We start from the raw sequence: 17,269 nt of genomic DNA, 5'->3' as shown, positions 1-17,269 counted from the left end.
CCCATTGGGATTTCAATAGGAAATTTTATCCCCACTGAGGAAAAAAGTTCCACCGGGGCTGTGAGACAGGGGTATTTTTAACGGGACATAAATGTTGGTAATATGTGATAATTTTTCAATCAGAGCTGATTTGATTATTGACTGAAGCATAGTCTAGCAAGCTAGGCGACTAATTCAGATATAGTAGAAATAAAGCAAAAAGTAATGAAGGGAAACAATTCTAGTCAAACAATTTCTACAAACTAAATCCCGTAACAACAATCGTATTATCATATAACGCCTATACTACTGTATTACACGCATTATTAACGACTCCAGTCTAACTGAAGCACAGATGCAAGGGAAGTGTGAGGGAATTAGTGGTGTTTAGGTGTGTGGTGTTCTGGCTTAGACAATATGTTCATCACCTCATTGCCTCACAGGCCTATTTGATGATATCACCAATCTCCCAACAAATATCTTTACTCAAGATTCTAAACAAAATTCTAAACATTTTGCAAGATAAAAATTCCGTCACCCGGACCCTACTATCAATTTTGAAAGTCGCGAATGGCCGAGAATTCAGCACCGACAGTGGTAGGCTGCTGGCATCCACTAACGGATTCGTGCTGCTCCTTATACTACATGGGGTTCTGTAAAGGTCTGCAATTTAGACTATGACAGTGTGGGACCATGTAAAGAGTGTGTCAGATATAAATTTGGATATTGAGAGTCCCCAGCTGAGGGCTGAAGTTAGGGGAAGCAATATTGGAATATCTCGACAGGGAAACATGAAAATTGAATTTATTAGAATTTTCAATAATTCGTGCCTAATCCTCATAATACATTATTTTGGCTGATTTGTTAATTTTCTGAAAACATATAAAAAATTTTTTTAAAGATACCAAAATTTAAGACATGTGCTTATGGAAAAATATTCTTTTAGTATTGACAAAATTTTATTATATTTTTATATCTTTGATATTTGATTCTTCTGAAAACGAAGAAAGTTGTTAATTATTTTGACTCCTGTTTTCCCATGAACATAAAAAAAAGAAGAAAAACTGGGGGAACAAGTGTTACCCCCAAACCCCTCAAATAACACAAATGATTGCTATTAAATGTTTCCCAACATTCAAGGATATAATTTTTTGTAAACAATAGAAGCAATAGAGTTTGTTGCTCACGTAACCTATAAAACATCAATTTTTGTTTCTTGTTTCTAGCCAGATTTTTATTTCTCATAAAATTAGATCTATTCTTTTCTTGCCTAATTTTTCTTCCTTTTTGACTAAGGCGATAAAAAAATCTTTTCGGTGTTTTAGTGTTTTAATATATCTTAATACAAGTGTTATTTGTTTTAATGAGTCTTTAATATTTCTAATTTTATATCACGTGGGATAAGTGAAATATGTATTCTTAATGAAATTAATATTTTATTTCCACATATATACTTTTCATTTTGAACATTTATCAAACTCGTGAATAAGCGCTTAATTTGAAGTAAAAGTATATGATATCGATAGGGGGTTTTAAATTTATTCCGTAAAAATCCAGATGAAAGACTAGAAATTTGATTGAAATATACACCATACTAAAAGACGAGTTACTTTACTTTTCAATTTTAATACCACCTTTTCGACCGTTGCCGCGCTGGCATTTTTTTGTCCGAATGTATATGTATAAGAATTGCGAAGCGATCCAGGCAAGTCACTCGGTCGATTCCCGAACCGTCCCAATTTTTTCTTCGCACTTATAGACAATAGAAAAAAGTGTAAAAAAAGAATTGGATCAAATTTAGGGTGGTAAATTAAATAATAAAGTCGAACGCGCCTGACCGCACGACTACGATCCCTACGATCGAAAAGGTGTATTATACGCTACCTTTTTTCATCTTTTTTTACGAAATCCAGGTATGAAGAAATTAGGTTAAGATTATGACATTTTTTAATAAAAAAAATTTCAAGTTCAGGTGCTATAAAATCTGGAACAAATCACGTAAGGAAATAAAAATAGCGATAAAATTTTACGTTCTTGTTCAGAATACGATCGATTGTTAAAAACAATCCACCACAAAAATAAATGAAAATTTTTTACTTTCTTTTGTCTTTTCAATAAAAATATTAGTGTGTAGTTACTAAAATCTTATCTTTCCTTTTTCATCATTTTTAGGCCCAAAAAAGTCCCCTTTTTTAAATCTTATCGCGGTAATTTCATTTTTTTTGCCAACATGCCGATAATTGAGATCAATTGATTTCAAAGATTAGTAATCAGTGAGTGAAAAAGAAGAAGAGAGCACCCAAGTAAACAAAAAAAAACTTTCTATCATCAAAAATAATAAAGCGAACCCCCGTCACGCGTTTTCAAAAATTAAGCATTGAACAAAGAAGCTATAATAAGAACCGGGGGTCTCATAGACATCCTTCCTTCGTTATAATTTCTTATTGTTTTTCTCAAATATTTTCCTTGTTGCCCATATATTCAATTAAAGCACACTTCTCTCTGTTCTTCTACTTTTGATATATAAAAGAACTATCTATCCGAACACTTGAGAACAGCGCATAAACAGTTCAACAGGAGCACGGTCTAAAAGAAAACTCGAAACACGTACACACCAAGGAATTGGAATTCTAAGGTCAGTCTTTTATTTTGTCTTTATCATAAACTTTCTCATTTCATACTACTGAAAATGATTGGGAAACCCTTTCCCCCGGGGGGGGGGTACTTAGGCAAAAATAGGTGCTGGGTATGTGCGGACGGTAAGGGTCGGGTTTTTCACCTTTCAAAGTCTCTCTAAGGGTTACAAAAATCAGGAAATTTCAAAGTAGTCTCTCTAAGGGTGGGAAAAATCACGATTTTTAGAAAAAAATTTTGATTTTGAGAGAAAAAATTACAAAAAAGTCTCACTAAGGGTAGGAAATTTTTGAAAATCAGGAAAAAATTTTCGAAAAAGTCTCTCTAAGGGTCACTTTTCACAAAAATTTGGTCTCTCTAAGGGTCGGTTTTCGGAGGTCCCGTCCGCACATACCCCTCATTCACCAACCCTAGTACCCCCCCCCCCCCCGGGCCCTTTCCAAATCTTTCTTTTCTGGATTCAAATAAAATGCATTAGAGTCTCCGTAAATTGAACACGCACACGCATGGGGAATGCAAATGTGTTCGAGTTATGGAGTAAGCTTTATATGGCATTGTTAACTGAAGGGATCATAAAACTTGTTTGAACTAAGGAGACATTCGAGTTAACAGAGATTCCACTGAATGGAATAATAATTTACAAACACTGTTTTAATGGCATTTCAAGTATTTAGAAGGCATGACGAGTTTCCCGCCGTTAAATAATTCTTTTCAGTCAACAAATTTCGTTCTAATTGGTTCATCCTCATTCGGACATATAGGCTCAGGGTCATCCTCATCAGGACATATCAGAAATTTCGTTCTAATTGGGAAGATGATTTTTTCGGTGGCCGTAGATCTGTTTGACTATCTTGTATATATTTAATGCTGAATGAAAGATGAAAAGTTTTTACCGGAAGGGTTGCATCTACCTTTCCCAGCTTACTTATCAGGCTTTGAAATTCCTAGTCTATTTATCTGGTGTGAAATCTTTTTTTAAGAATATTCTTGCCACCGGGACTGGATATGGAATATCGGCTCTGGCCCATGAGGTTGAGACTCTTGTTACGAATTTGACACTTATCTTTGTTTTTCAGATGAACAAAACACAAAAAATTCTATTGATCACGTGTCTATCATGCATTCTATTGGTTAGCCAATCAACGGCGCTGATGAGCCTTGGGGAAAATATTCGAGCCAAAACAATGACTGCGCAGGGGAGTAAACGATACCAACGAACAGCCAAAGAAAACAGAATTACTAATGTAAGTACAGTTAACAGTTGCCTGGATAATTTGTCCTATTTTGATTATTAAGTTTAAGCCCTTTGTATATTTTACATTTTCAAACAGGATACCCTAACCTGATAGCAGATGTGACGTTTTCTTAACGCAACACGCTCTAAAGATCGCTGAAACCTACCTGTATATTTTTGCCTACGTCTTTATCGCTTTAGCATCTGGGACAGAAAATATGCAATCTGCTATAAGCATTGATATATAAACAGGTTTAATACAAAAGGTAGTCGACGTAAACTTCATTTTCGAACTTTGAAGGGGCAGGGATGTTGGAAGTCGATAACAAACGACGTCATTGATTTTTTAAAGATAAACAAGACTCCATAACTTGGACAAAAAACTTATATGATAGTATGGAAAATCTTAAACCAATAACAAAATCTAAACAAATTTCATAAGTTTAGAAATTTCTCTTTTATCTAAAATCTAAAAACGCAGGCTTATCACTATTAACCACTGAAGAGTGTAAGAGCTACAATTAAAGTCATAACATTTGAGAAAAAAGGGAAGTCCAACCAAATCTTATAACCACAAACAATTTGGGAATGGTATAACTTTAGGGTAGAGTTTTAACTCTGAGTTTTAACAGGATCTGAGGACTCAGGCATTTTAAGGCATGTCCAAATTTTCCGTAATTTTTAAACACCAATAGCACTCGCCAAGAGGTGTTCATTCATACCTTTTTGGAAGCGTATTAGGGTGTAGAATATGAAAAGTGCTGTTCAGTAATTGTTTTGCTTGCCTAAGTAAAGATATATGAAAAATATTGCAAAAAATGTAAAAATGCTGACGTCAGCAAAACTAATTTTTTGAATAACTTTTGATTGGCTTAACTTTAGATGCTGAAATTTTAAACAAAGTAGGACATTATGAATAGGCACATTTTAAATCAAAAAATATTTTGAAATTTTGCTGACGTCAGCATATTTTTGCAAAAATGCGTTTTTTACTTATTTCTGCTGACGTCATCAAATTTCTAAAAAAGACTTTGATCCAAAATGTGCTTTTCAATATTCTCTTGCATTATGCAAAATTTCAGCATCTAAAATTAAGCCAATCAAAAGTTATTTAAAAAATAAGTTTTGCTGACGTCAGCATTTTTACATTTTTTGCATTATTTATCCATATATCTTTATTTAGGCAAACAAAACAATTACTGAACAGCACTTTTCATATTCTACACCCTAATACGCTTCCAAAAAGGTAAGAATGAACACCTCTTGGCGAGTGCTATTGGTGTTTAAAAATTACAGAAAATTTAGACATGCCTTAAAATGCCTGAGGATTCAAAAGTTCAAAAATAGTCCAATAGGACTCAGAATATAGCGTGGAAGTCTATAAAGCCCCGAATTGAAATATTCGATTAAATTTATCTATTAGCCCAAAAGCGACTTTCTCGCCCGAGCTCTAAAAATGAGGAATTAACCAAAACCTCAATATATTTTACCAAGATTTTAGACCGAGATTGCGAGTAAAGTAACCACTGCTCGGCATTTTTTAAGCTATTGAGGATTTGAAAAGATGTGAAGAATTTCTCATAGCAGAGAATCATGAAAGTATAGAATAAATTGATAAAAAATGGATATATGTTTTACTGTCCCAAGACTTTACCCCTTGAGGCTTTAATCAAAACTTTTACAGAGAGATGTCATACATATTGTTATTGAAACTCGAACCCAGTCCCTTAGTCCGCATTTTTCATTCTGATAGCGCTCACGAAGAGATTGTATCGCGTTAGTCAGTAAAATAAAAAAGTGGTACATTGGTTGGAGATTAGGTTCATTTGAATTTCTTCTTCCTTTTAAGGATATCTTAGAAGTTTCAAAATTGAGGAAGAGGATCATTGCAGAACGTTTGAACTTATTGGATGAATTAGAGTACATATTGAGATCACGAAATAAGAGGAAATGAAAGTATAATGATGTCGCCATCAATTTGGAAATTTGTAGTATAGGTATGTTAAACCTCTTGCTGAACGCTTTTGTTGATCTCATTTGTTTACAATTTTATTTTTGAAGTTCGGTTCCCTCAGATCAATTGAGAAGTGTGGTATACAGTTGGCTATCTCTAATTCGATCTTCAAGGGACCAAGAAATTTCCTCGAATTTCAGAAAGATTCGAATTATAGAGACACTTTCACACTTCAGTTCGAATCACAGAAAGAGTCGAATTATAGAGGTTCGAAATAGAGAAACTTGACTGTATACAACTTTTTCAATTTCCAATCTTTTATATCCTTCCGAACATTTACTCACTACTGACAATCACGTAGATGGACAAACCCGACCCTTAGAACCAATCCTTTCCCGAAGTTACGGATCTGCTTTGCCGACTTCCCTTACCTACATTGTTCTATGGGCCAGAGACTTCTCACCTCGGAGACTTGCTGCGGTTATGAGTACGAAGGGACGAGAAAATCTATCTGCCCCCCGACTTTTGATTCACGAACCATCTATTATTTGTTCTCCAGATTAATATAACAACTACAACGGTTATATTAATAAGTTTGAATTTTTCATTTTTTCGTTGTACGTATATAGCATCAACATCGCTCCACGGACGAAATGGCCAAGATCCGAAAATTCGAAAAAGAAGAATTCTCCTCGTGGGAAAAAGAAGACAAGAAAGCCCAATTTTTGTAGAATAATTTGAAATAAAAACAACAATTATCTTTTAGAAATTAAAAAAAATTGTTTTTGTTTTTGTTTTTCTTTACACAGTACCATCAAAATTAAAATCTGAAATAAAGTTTGACCATGTCAAAGTACAGCAAACTAAATCCCAACCCTGTTAGAATCATCAGCAGGCTACCGGAGCAATAGTGACATAGCTCATTCGGATAGAACAGAAAAACCCTCGAGGTGAAATTCATAGTATTCACGTTTTATACGGAAGCACCCAAAATAGCCCGGGCGTTTGCCACTACACTCATTTCGTTTTATAAGCATACGGTAAATTTCGGCTGAAGCTCACTATGCTTAAGTAAAGCTCAATTTTGAGCCTCGACTATGCTTAACCCTATGCTTGGTAAAAAAATCATAAAGGTGGGTAAAAAATTTCGCGCATTTTCCCCTATGTTTAATCTTAAGAGAAATGAAGACATTCTATTGTTTTCGAATGTTGTTGTTATTATAAGTTGTGTTATTTATAAGAGATTAAACAAAAATAAAATCACCAATTTTGTTTGTAATTCTCTTCTTCATTCTTCTGTTATTTTCTGAAGTTTTGGGAATTATGATTCTAAAAATTTCTTTGGCTGAGCCTCAAGGTATGCTTAGCATATGCTTAATTTTTCTGGAAATTTGAGCTTCAGTATGCTTATAAACGTTATGCTTATAAAACGAAATGAGTGTAGTTTCATTGATTAAATTCAAATATAGGGGGGAAACCCCAGTTTTTTATGGGTGCTTCCTTATAAAACATTACGTCGTGAATATCATGAAGACAATTTGTAACCGGTTCAGGAACATTGCAAACATACAATTTGATTTCCCTGTCATGTAAGATTATTTCGAAAAAATCCGAAGAAAAAAAAATACTACAAAATTTACATATTTATACACGTTCATAAATCAAATACCTGCAATAGAGTGTTAGCTAATCTACTATGTATTATCATCAAATAAAACTCATTTATTGCATAATCTTTTTCCTGAATAAGTGGTTGTATATTAAATCAAAATGTTGGTAAAATTTCTTTCTTCTTTCAGAAGTATATACCTTATAAAACAGTAAATACGAAATCGTCTTCATTTTTGGTTTTGAAAAACATCGAAACATACGATAATTAAGAAAATATTTGAGGATACACAATCAAATACTATATCCCTTTCCATTCATGTTTTATTTGTTTTCGGTTTTAATCACTTTGAAGATTGAAGACAACTCATCGTTAATGATCAAGCATATCATGCGCATGCGTGGGCTGCATCAACTCTTTCAAGCCTTGAAGATAACAGGCACTAGAAAAAAGTTCTCAAATTTCGCTGTGTCAGCAAATATACGTTCCTCCCTCTCAAAGTTGCAAACACATCCTCTTTTAATCATTCTCATCGACAGTTGTATCGAGACGAGGTAATTTCGGACTGGGTTCCGTTTCTTCGGCTGATGCAGCGGACGTGTTTCGTTTGCTCGGTTTCTAAAACACAGAATACCGAGTTTATGTATCGGAGGATATCGAAACAAAGCAAGTCGATAGTTGATGTACGGCTCTATATCGCTTTTGCTCAACTAAACAGACGACGGTATTTTTGTGTTTTTACCGTCGTCGAGCAAAGTTGACGGTGATTTTGGAGACAAGTCAACTTTGCTTTATATAGCGTTCCCCTTGATTTATCTCGAATACGCAAACTCGCTAATGACAAATATATAACAGTTATTTCAGAGACTTGGTACCACCAGTAGGGACCTAGGCACCACAGCCCATGTACAATTTAAAATCCCTGTTCGCGGTAGGTTGAGGAGCAAATTCGGACTTTTGGAACGGATTGGGAAAATGATGGAAATTAGTGGCCGAAGTAAATTTAGCCCTTGGAATTATCAAATTCCTGTGCAAAACTCTTTTAACTACGTCTACAAAAGCAACACCATTCCTCTGAGAGCAACATACTTCGTCATAGTTATTTCGTTGGTTTACTAGATCACACAACAGAAGAAGGAAAATAGTGCAATGTCGTGGCGTGGCTTACTTTTGATTCCAACTGTTTTCGTAGGAAGCGTAAAAGGATATTCGTTTTGTCTGTGATTATGACTGAAAAAGAAAAAAGAAAGACAAATACAACCAACTTTACAACAATAATAAAATCAACAAACACAACGCTATCCGTGCTTATTATTGTTGCAATAAACTGACTTCTAGAAATATCAACTTGCCATTCTTTTAACTTATAGTATAAGTGGATTCAGTTCATCAGCGTTTGTAGCGAAAGGATAAAGCATTCGACCACAGTGCACAAGGTTACATGTTCATACCCAAGTTGGGCCATATCAAAGATTTGAAAAAAAGGTTCCTGACTTGACACCTCGTTATTTTATTTTTCACAATAAAAGAGAAGGGCTTCTTCTTGCATTCTTCCCTATTCCAAGTGAAGAGTTTTATGAAAGAAACACGAGTCTTTGGACCACAGATGCAGGTTCAGTTAACTACTTTACAACTTGTCAATTAAACAGAGAGAGGAAATATCAAACCTTGAGGCTCTTCCTCTTGTTGATCTTCAGTGTGAATGTAAGAATTGCAGCCAGTGTTCTGTGAGAAGATAAAAAGAAAAAAGTTTCTTTCACAATATCTGTCTAATAATTCATTTAATAATTTTGTGCTATAAAGTATAAATATGATGATATGCACATTAAGATATCACCTGCTCATATATAGATAAGATAACTCTGTTCACGATATAATAAGAAAAATGTCAAAGGACAAATTTCCTGGGTCATAAGATTTATTCAAAGTAAAAAATGAATAACTTCAAGATATTTCTTATAAGTCAAAGTTACGAACATGACTAAAGTAAGTTTATGCTGGATTTTTAAGACATTTGGCAGAAGGGTAATTAAAAGTGGGTGCTCAGGGACATGGGTGTGATAGCATCAAATTGAAACAGCAATACCTTGAGATGACTAACACTGATTTACATGTTTACCAAGAATTGCTGTGTTGGCATTTACTTACCGTAGATTTGATATTTTCATCTGGTTTGAAGTCAGAGAAGTTCTCTTTGTTGAAAGATGGAAGCCCCTTTAAAAGATCATTGGCCTGAAGTGAAATGAACACAAAGATTTTTAGTCAACTCATGTCATTAAAATTAACTTAATGTAGCACCAGACAAACACAGGACAATTTGTGGGACTTGAATTTAATACTTTTGGTGTGTCAGCAGGCCAGGGTTGTGCTTATCCTCTGCCAACTGTGAAAACCTTTCCCTTCTTGAAAGTGCAAGCACTCCCTAGAAATTTTGAATGACAAATTATCCTCTGGAAATCTGGATTAGATACCTCCTGGAAGTTGAAACCTTTTGAAGGGCAATTCTCTTAATAATGAAATGATAATATTAGTAGAAAAGTATTAAATAAATTTAAATGAAAATTGCATTTTGTGCAACATTTTCTATTTTTGGAAAGAAAAATTGATTTTATTGTTGAACATGTGGTATTTGACACTATCATTAGCAACTAGTAGGCCCACTGTGCCTTGTTTAGTTTCGTTTTCAACTGGTTTGTGTTGGCATACAGACTGGCAAAATCGAGTCATATGTAAACAAACTTATTGTACAACGGATGTTTTGTTTTCTCCTTCTGGCTATTTTTGGCATAAACACAGGATCTTTTTCCACAATATTTTAGAACTTTTCATATCATTGAGCAACAAAAAATTGAAATAATTACTTTAAAAAACTTTTCCTACTCCTACTCCCAACGTCGCCCGGTTCGGAAGCGTATCGTTGATCGCACCATACTGCTTTCTAACCGTCAAAAGAAAGATGGCGGCAAAAAATAGACAATCAACTCCAGACGATCTCAATGGAACGCAATCGAACATCAATCGAACGCAATCGAATATCAATCGAATGTGAAAATTTGATTGAGATTCGATTGCGTTCGACAATCGAATTTCAATCGGTCGATTGCGTTCGATTTGGTTCGACTGGTTCGATCGTCGATTCCGTTTGATTGAGATTGTCTGGTTAAATGAATGACCTAGTTGGTCATAAAATACAAAGTTTAATCAAAACAAAAATGGTAGAGTACAGCTGCGAGCAGAGCAGTTGTGGCTTCTTCATAAAGACGAAAGACAGATCTGCACTTATTTTGTACTTTCGAGTCTCTTGTTTGTAGTTTTTTTGACTTTCTGGTTCTTTGTGAGTTATTTTCTACTTACTGAATGACTTACCGACAGATCGCCACCGGTGGGATTCGAACCCACTAAATGCAAAGTTCCGATGCTTATGAAACCCAATGCCTTTATCCACTGCGCCACGGATTCATGCCAGGAAAGTGTTTCTGACGGCTATTTATATAGACCTTTTCGCCTTTCCATCCGCCATATTGAATTGTATGCAAAAATTATGGTGGCCGAATTGCCGTGGTGAAATTCCCTTAGAAAGTATGCAAAACATATGCAAAAAGAAAGTATTAATATAAAACTTACATGCATAATTGGCATTATATTAAAGTGTAATCTTGTAGAAGAAAGATTAAATTTGCTTCTCTTAAAAACTAAAAATAATTATATTCGCTCATCTCTTAGAACAAGCACTTCAAAAATCAATAACATTAGACATAAATTCAAACTGAAAAATCATCAGCGAAGGTAAAAAATAATCCTTATTCGGCTGACGGTAAATTATTCTCCTGGGAATAGAGCCGCCAAATGATCAAATGTTTTTTTAATCTTTGTGTAAACTTGCATATGTTTTGCATACTTTCCAACTAAATCCAACCACGGCTCATGGCTCCGACTGGGGTTCTAGGTCCCCCCGCTAAATTTAGGTCCCCCCTAAGAACAAGGTCCCCCCAGCCTGATAAAATTTTAGGTCCCAGTATAATAGGGGAAAAATTTTTGATGAATAATTTTTTTTCAATGTGAATTTTTACCATTTAGTCAATGAAAACACAAGTAAATAAACAGTAAAGTAAACTAGTAGTAACTTAACATTATACAACTTATGCACCCTTGAGTTCTTAAAATTGCCCTCTGAAATAGTGCCAAGAGGCAGTTTCCAAGATTAATTTTCCCTGACTTTTGATTAAAAATCCACCCTTTTCCCCTGACAATTATCATGATTATTTGGAGGACCCACCTGGTTGGGTCGACAAGAAAAATTTTGAAAAGAGGAGATTCCTAGATTGGCTAAAAATCATCAAATTCAAGGCATTCTGGAAAAAAATTCCCTGACTTTTCCAGGTTTTGCCTGACTTTTTCTAAAAGCAGTCCTTTTTCCATGTTTTCCAGGTTTTCCCTGACCGCTGAGAACCCTGCAAGGATTTCCAAAGCTCTATTTACATGTGTGTGCACTTCTAAGGATCAGATCACACTTCGCATGAAGACATAAAGGTTTTTTAGAGAAATTAAAACAGTAAAGAAAAATATTTAGGAAGTGTTATTTAGCCCCCAGAGTTACATAAAATTATGCAGGTCCCCCCCAAGATAGAGCTCCCCCCGCCTGTCAGGAAAAACAAACAGCTCCCACCTCTTATATGGCAAATTTGAGGTGTAGCTCCCCCCGCTCAGGCGGGGGGGGGTGCGAGCCATGCGGCTTTTTCGTTCCTCTATTTTTTCATACAATTCAAGATGGCGGATGGAAAGGCGAAAAGGTCTATTGTACAAACTACTTACAGACCAGACTGTTTTAAGAGAAAATCACAAAAGAGTGCTTGTTTCGAGCTCCAACCCTGACCCTTCCTGATAATAACCCAATTCCTAGCCAATCTGATACGTAACCACACCTAAACCACACCCATACCCAACCCTACCAGGTCGCCTGCAGGTCCTGACACTATTCCCGCATGCCGGATCCGAAAAATAGATACATGTCTTTTGCCTTTATGAAGAAGCCTTCACCGAGCAGAGCTGCGTAGTTCAGTCAGGCACATCCTGGCAAATGAACAGGGTATTTTTCACTTGCGATTGGTGGCAAATGCAAGGAGTCAAAAACAAAAGTGATGTAATAGCACTGAATACCCCACGCAATTGAACCGGGTTGGAAATATTTTGCTTCATTTCAAAGAACTGCATAGATGAATTTTTTTTCCATGGGTCAATTTTGTCTTCGAAGATTGAAGAAACTTTTAACGAAAAAATAAAGTTCCCAGTTTTCTTCCTTTTTTACCATTTTCAGTTCGGCAAGTACAAAACGCCTACTACCTACTACTTAATACTTACTACCTACTCAGTTTGTATACTTTACAGACCAGAACTCTCCTTTGCTTGTTCGAAATCTCTATTCTAAAAAAATTGGTTTTGTAATATCTGAATGCTAACACACAAGTCTTTGCTTTATATTTACTTGAAAAAAGTGTTATCTAGCATATTTACGTAGTGAGTAAATATTCTCTTCGCCTCATACAACGATGTAAAAATAATAGATAACCAACTACCTCTAGAAGGCACTTCTCCCAAGAGAACAACCATTGTTTTCCTATTGAAATGAGCACTCCTTTAAATAGCTCTGTGTGCAGTGCGTGTTATGCTTTTAGCTAGATTTTGACACACTTTTTGACATCCACTGAATTGATAGAAAATTTGAATTGTTATTTACTGCAAATTTTGGAATTTTTTTCAAAAGATAAAGGTACCAATCTTTAGACAAATTGACTACGGATCGGCCTGATACCACTTTATCTTCACCTGGATAAATAAACGCTCATAAAATGATGTTATCTGAAAAATATATGTGTGATTTGAAGTCTGATATCTCACGAATGAAAAGTGCATGAAGGTTGCCTGATACAAAATAAACAGATGAATGTTTATAGAACAATAATATCCAGGCTTCGGCATATTAGGTGTGCGATCGCACGCGCACGCCTCTGCACACGCCTAAAAGCCTTTTAGGCGTGCAATTTATCACACGCCATAAATCATGAAAACCTAGCGAGGCGTGCGATCAATCGCACATGCAAAAATTTATTCTAGAATATTTTTTCTGCTTGTTGAAAGAAGATCAAATATCATTTTCTACTTTAATCATAAGAACCAAATAGATGAAAGATAAACTTTCCTTTACTCTTTCAAACTGCTACATGTATACAAAATTTCTTATAAAAAAGTTACTCTAATGGATACACATCTTCTCTCTCCTCTTTCTCTCATACTATGCTTTGGTCTTCAATAAACAAGCCTTTCTCAAAAATAACTTTTGCTGCACGATTTTTCGTCTCTCAAATTTTTCCCCCGCCGCATGTTTATGAGGTCGTGGGTTTATGACAATAAACTAGCTCTTTAAAAGTTACTTTTGCGCATGATTCTTCTTCATTTGTTTTCCTAAAGTAAGTATTCCTTCTTGATTATCAGTGCTCTTTTGGTTCGTTTTGTTTTTCAAATATGAAGATTGAATATACACTTCTTTTCTGTTCCACTATTTTTTATGTAGATAAAGAAAGATCATTCTAGGAATTGTTCAAAAGTTTGTGCCTCATCATTGTTAATGATGTCTATAAAATAAAAGAAAAAAAACGATCGCACGCGATCGCACGTCTAAAGAAAATGAGGCGTGCCATGATTCGCACGCCTAAATTACTAAAAATTACTATGTAGGCGTGCGATGATCACACGCCTTCTTTTTCCTTATGCCGAAGCCTGAATATCTAATTAAAAAATTCCTTCTGTGAGGCTGCCTATAGGAAAATACACTTTTTCTAACCCAAATTTTGGAAAAATATACATCACGTGATCGATTCTGTCCAATAGAAGGTTGCAAATGAAGCAAGTTTTTATTTAATTGCACTTTTTACGATGCAAAATGTCATTAATATTTTTACAACCATAACACAGATGTTTTTTGAGAATCAAGGCAAGTTGGTTATCTATTATTTTTACATCGTTGCCTCATATAAGTATACTGAAGTATAAAACAAAAGGCCATTATCTTGATTTTTTCTTTTTCCAAAACCTACTCTCTCTTATGACTTTTATTATAAGAACTTTCCTTTTTCCTAAACATACTCCCTCTTATGACTCTTATTATGAGACGATAACAGAATACACGTAAATGTCTAAAAAAGGCTCTGTAATATAAATAGGGGGTCAATCTATCTCTATCCTATTGTATGATCTGCATCATATCAAATGTTGCCAAAATATTTCTTGGAATTGGTTTGCGAAGCTTATTCATTAACTGTGTCAATATTTTTATCAAAAATTTCATTTCGTCAATACTTTGACATGGTCAAATTGACACCTCTAAAATGCTCTTTGTAGTATTTTCCTACTGAAAATTTCTACCTTGCGATATTGAAAACATCTTATTGAGCATAATAAGAATTTTTGCTACATAAAATGAAGTCTACAAAGGTCATATTTAACGACCCTGTCAATAGTTTGGTTTAAAAGGGTCATTTTGTCAATAAATGTCAAAGACATGTCAAAGGATTTTCAGCAAGTACCCAGTGAAACATAGGGCTCTACTTACTTAAAGTATTTTAACTTTTTAGATTGATCGATTCTTATAAATAAAACTGACATGAATAAATAAGTGTGCGAAGGAAATATTTTTCTCTTCTACGAAGAAGTGCGTCTGTAAACTTTATAGAAAAAGCGCGGGAAAAAGTCATAAACAAATTAAAAGAGAGAAAATATTTTGAAGTCTTCAAACAGTTACATCAAAATGCCTCGAAAATGTCAATATGAAAATTGCGTAATCAGAGAATGTATGTCTCGCTCAATATAAAAAGGCCGAGACAAACTTTCAATAATTGGATTGTAACATCGAGTTAAGTCTCTTTTGTTAAGTCACCAGGGGGTAAATAAAACAGACCTTGATACATTTATCGTTCGTTTCAACTTGACCATTTGTTTAAAACTCAGCCTCCTAAATATTTGGGGTAGGTAAAATATGTACAAAGAAATTCATACTTTTCCAACCCGGCCAATCTTTAAAAAAGAAGCGAACAATAAAATGTAATTACCCTTTCCAAATAAACCTCTTCGGTGGCGAGCGTAGTCTACTCTGACGTAATTGTAAAATTTATGTAATGGGAGTTTGACATAGTAATGTAATGTTGTTTGGGGAATTATGAAGTTCTCTGGGATTTCGATTGCATTTATTCAGGTTGATTTTTTATGACTTCTAATGGTACTTTTTCTAAAGGTACTTTTTCTAACGAGTTTGATTACTCTGTTCTCACACTTATGTCTTTTTTTTTCGCGTCCTTTTCCGTGATTACTTTTATTTATATTTTTAAAGACAGGTAAGAAGGCATATTGATGTAACTGTCAAAGTACGATAAAAGAAGAAGTTTTAACTTTTTTACCACCAAAGTTTCAGATTTTGCTAATTTCAACATGCTGAATATTTTAAAGGTAATTTCGAGCCGTTTTGAGCTATTTTACAGCAGGTAGTAGGTAGTAAGTATTAAGTAGTAGGTAGTAGGCGTTTTGTACTTGCCGATTTTCAGTTTGAAGTTCATTTTTATTCATTTTCACGCTTTTAGCCTGAGACGTCCTATCTCATTTACACTGGGTGACGAATACCCCATACAAATGCTCACCCCGTTCATTTGCCAGGGTGTGCCTGACTGTAGTTTGTTTGTTTTGAAATTTTAATGACCAGCCAGGTCATTCATTAAGGGCTATGCATGTTAGACTCCACTGATGCAATGCAAGTTACCTGACTTCACGGTACTTCGGTACCGTCTGATTTTTTAGAAACTGATAAAAATCACTTGCTCTGGAAGCACCGGAAGAGCTCCAGAACTTTCCGAAGAGAAAAATAGTGTTTTTTAGCTGCTCCGGAAAACTCCGGAAGTTTCCGGAGCGCCGGGAGGGTCAATCCTATGTCCTATTATCTATCATGATATGGGCGCAAAACAAAGCGGAAACTAAGTAGCGCCCTGAACCCAAGATTGCTGCCTTATCTTTATGCGTCTGCGCGAGAATGTGAGCTAATCATTTTTTTCTTGCGCACTCAAGTGATCGATATTCTTTGAAAAGGAAGAACATCAGAAAAAAAGGGATAAAAACCAAGCAAGTTACGATAGTGGTTTTGCTGTTATTTGTCATTATCTCTTGAAAGGGGGCTCAGATTTTGAAAAAAGAAATAATCATATATACCGTCATGATGATGACAAACTTGTTTCTGATTGTCACAGCTAGAAATATAATGTTTGCTGAGTGGGATCTGTCCAGATCTGTCTGCCAAAAACTCCGCTTTCGATCCAGCCTGCCAGCGTTCTTCAGTGTTCTCGGCCGTTGATGGCTGAGGTTGTTTACGTTAGCTCGCTGTACCAAGTTCAAAGTAGCTACTTTCTCATTCAATTTAAAGGTAATCGAGACAACTATTAAGCAAAGCTGACTTTGAACGTTGAATTTTGAGCTATGTCTAGTTTGATTTGTCCAGCTCATCAGAATTTGAAAGCGAAAGTGAATTTGTCATTTTAGTGCAACAGCAAAAGCAAGGAAGAACACAGTAAAGAAATTCACTTTTGTTTAACAATATGGGTATGTATGTAATTCACTTAAAACACGTTTCAACCCTATTTTGTTTTCTGAGGTCGAAATGGATGTGGCTGTCCTTTTTTCATAGTTTTGTTTGATATCTGGGACTAGAATCTTTTCTGCATGGCGAGAAACCAAGCAAGAGCAGCCGCCGGCAGATTTTTTTTAAATATCTGTTCTTTTTTTCCAGGAGAGTAAATTTTATTGATAAATCTAGGAGAGACTTTCC

General features: G+C 35.1%; 3 protein-coding genes and 1 long non-coding RNA gene across 4 annotated transcripts in view; 2 read left to right on the top strand and 2 right to left on the bottom strand.

Annotated features, from left to right (window-relative positions):
- Positions 1–17,269, bottom strand: part of LOC136816359 (DDB1- and CUL4-associated factor 12-like) — a 216,426-nt gene that overhangs the window by 44,037 nt on the left and 155,120 nt on the right. The gene's annotated exons all lie outside the window — the stretch shown is intronic.
- Positions 2,508–6,591, top strand: LOC136816408 (uncharacterized). Its single transcript, XR_010847923.1, has 4 exons — positions 2,508–2,614; positions 3,690–3,857; positions 5,697–5,844; positions 6,431–6,591. It is a non-coding gene; the product is annotated as an uncharacterized lncRNA (long non-coding RNA).
- Positions 7,720–16,718, bottom strand: LOC136816357 (DET1- and DDB1-associated protein 1-like; the record flags this gene model as incomplete). The annotated part of the gene is given in 5 exon segments (XM_067072679.1): positions 7,720–8,028; positions 8,579–8,640; positions 9,078–9,135; positions 9,559–9,642; positions 16,657–16,718. Coding segments are annotated over 5 exon segments (309 nt in total). The 3' UTR covers positions 7,720–7,929.
- Positions 16,943–17,269, top strand: part of LOC136816356 (keratinocyte-associated protein 2-like) — a 13,284-nt gene continuing 12,957 nt past the window's right edge. The window contains exon 1 of the mRNA XM_067072678.1: positions 16,943–17,043. Within this exon, the coding sequence (XP_066928779.1) occupies positions 17,040–17,043 (4 nt within the window). The 5' untranslated portion in view covers positions 16,943–17,039. The remainder of the gene's footprint in view (positions 17,044–17,269) is intronic.

This window comes from Clytia hemisphaerica, unplaced genomic scaffold (assembly GCF_902728285.1).
Source record: "Clytia hemisphaerica strain Z4C2 unplaced genomic scaffold, Clytia hemisphaerica genome assembly, whole genome shotgun sequence".
NCBI classification, from domain to species: Eukaryota; Metazoa; Cnidaria; class Hydrozoa; order Leptothecata; family Clytiidae; genus Clytia; species Clytia hemisphaerica.
This window is presented reverse-complemented; position numbering and strand designations above follow the sequence as displayed.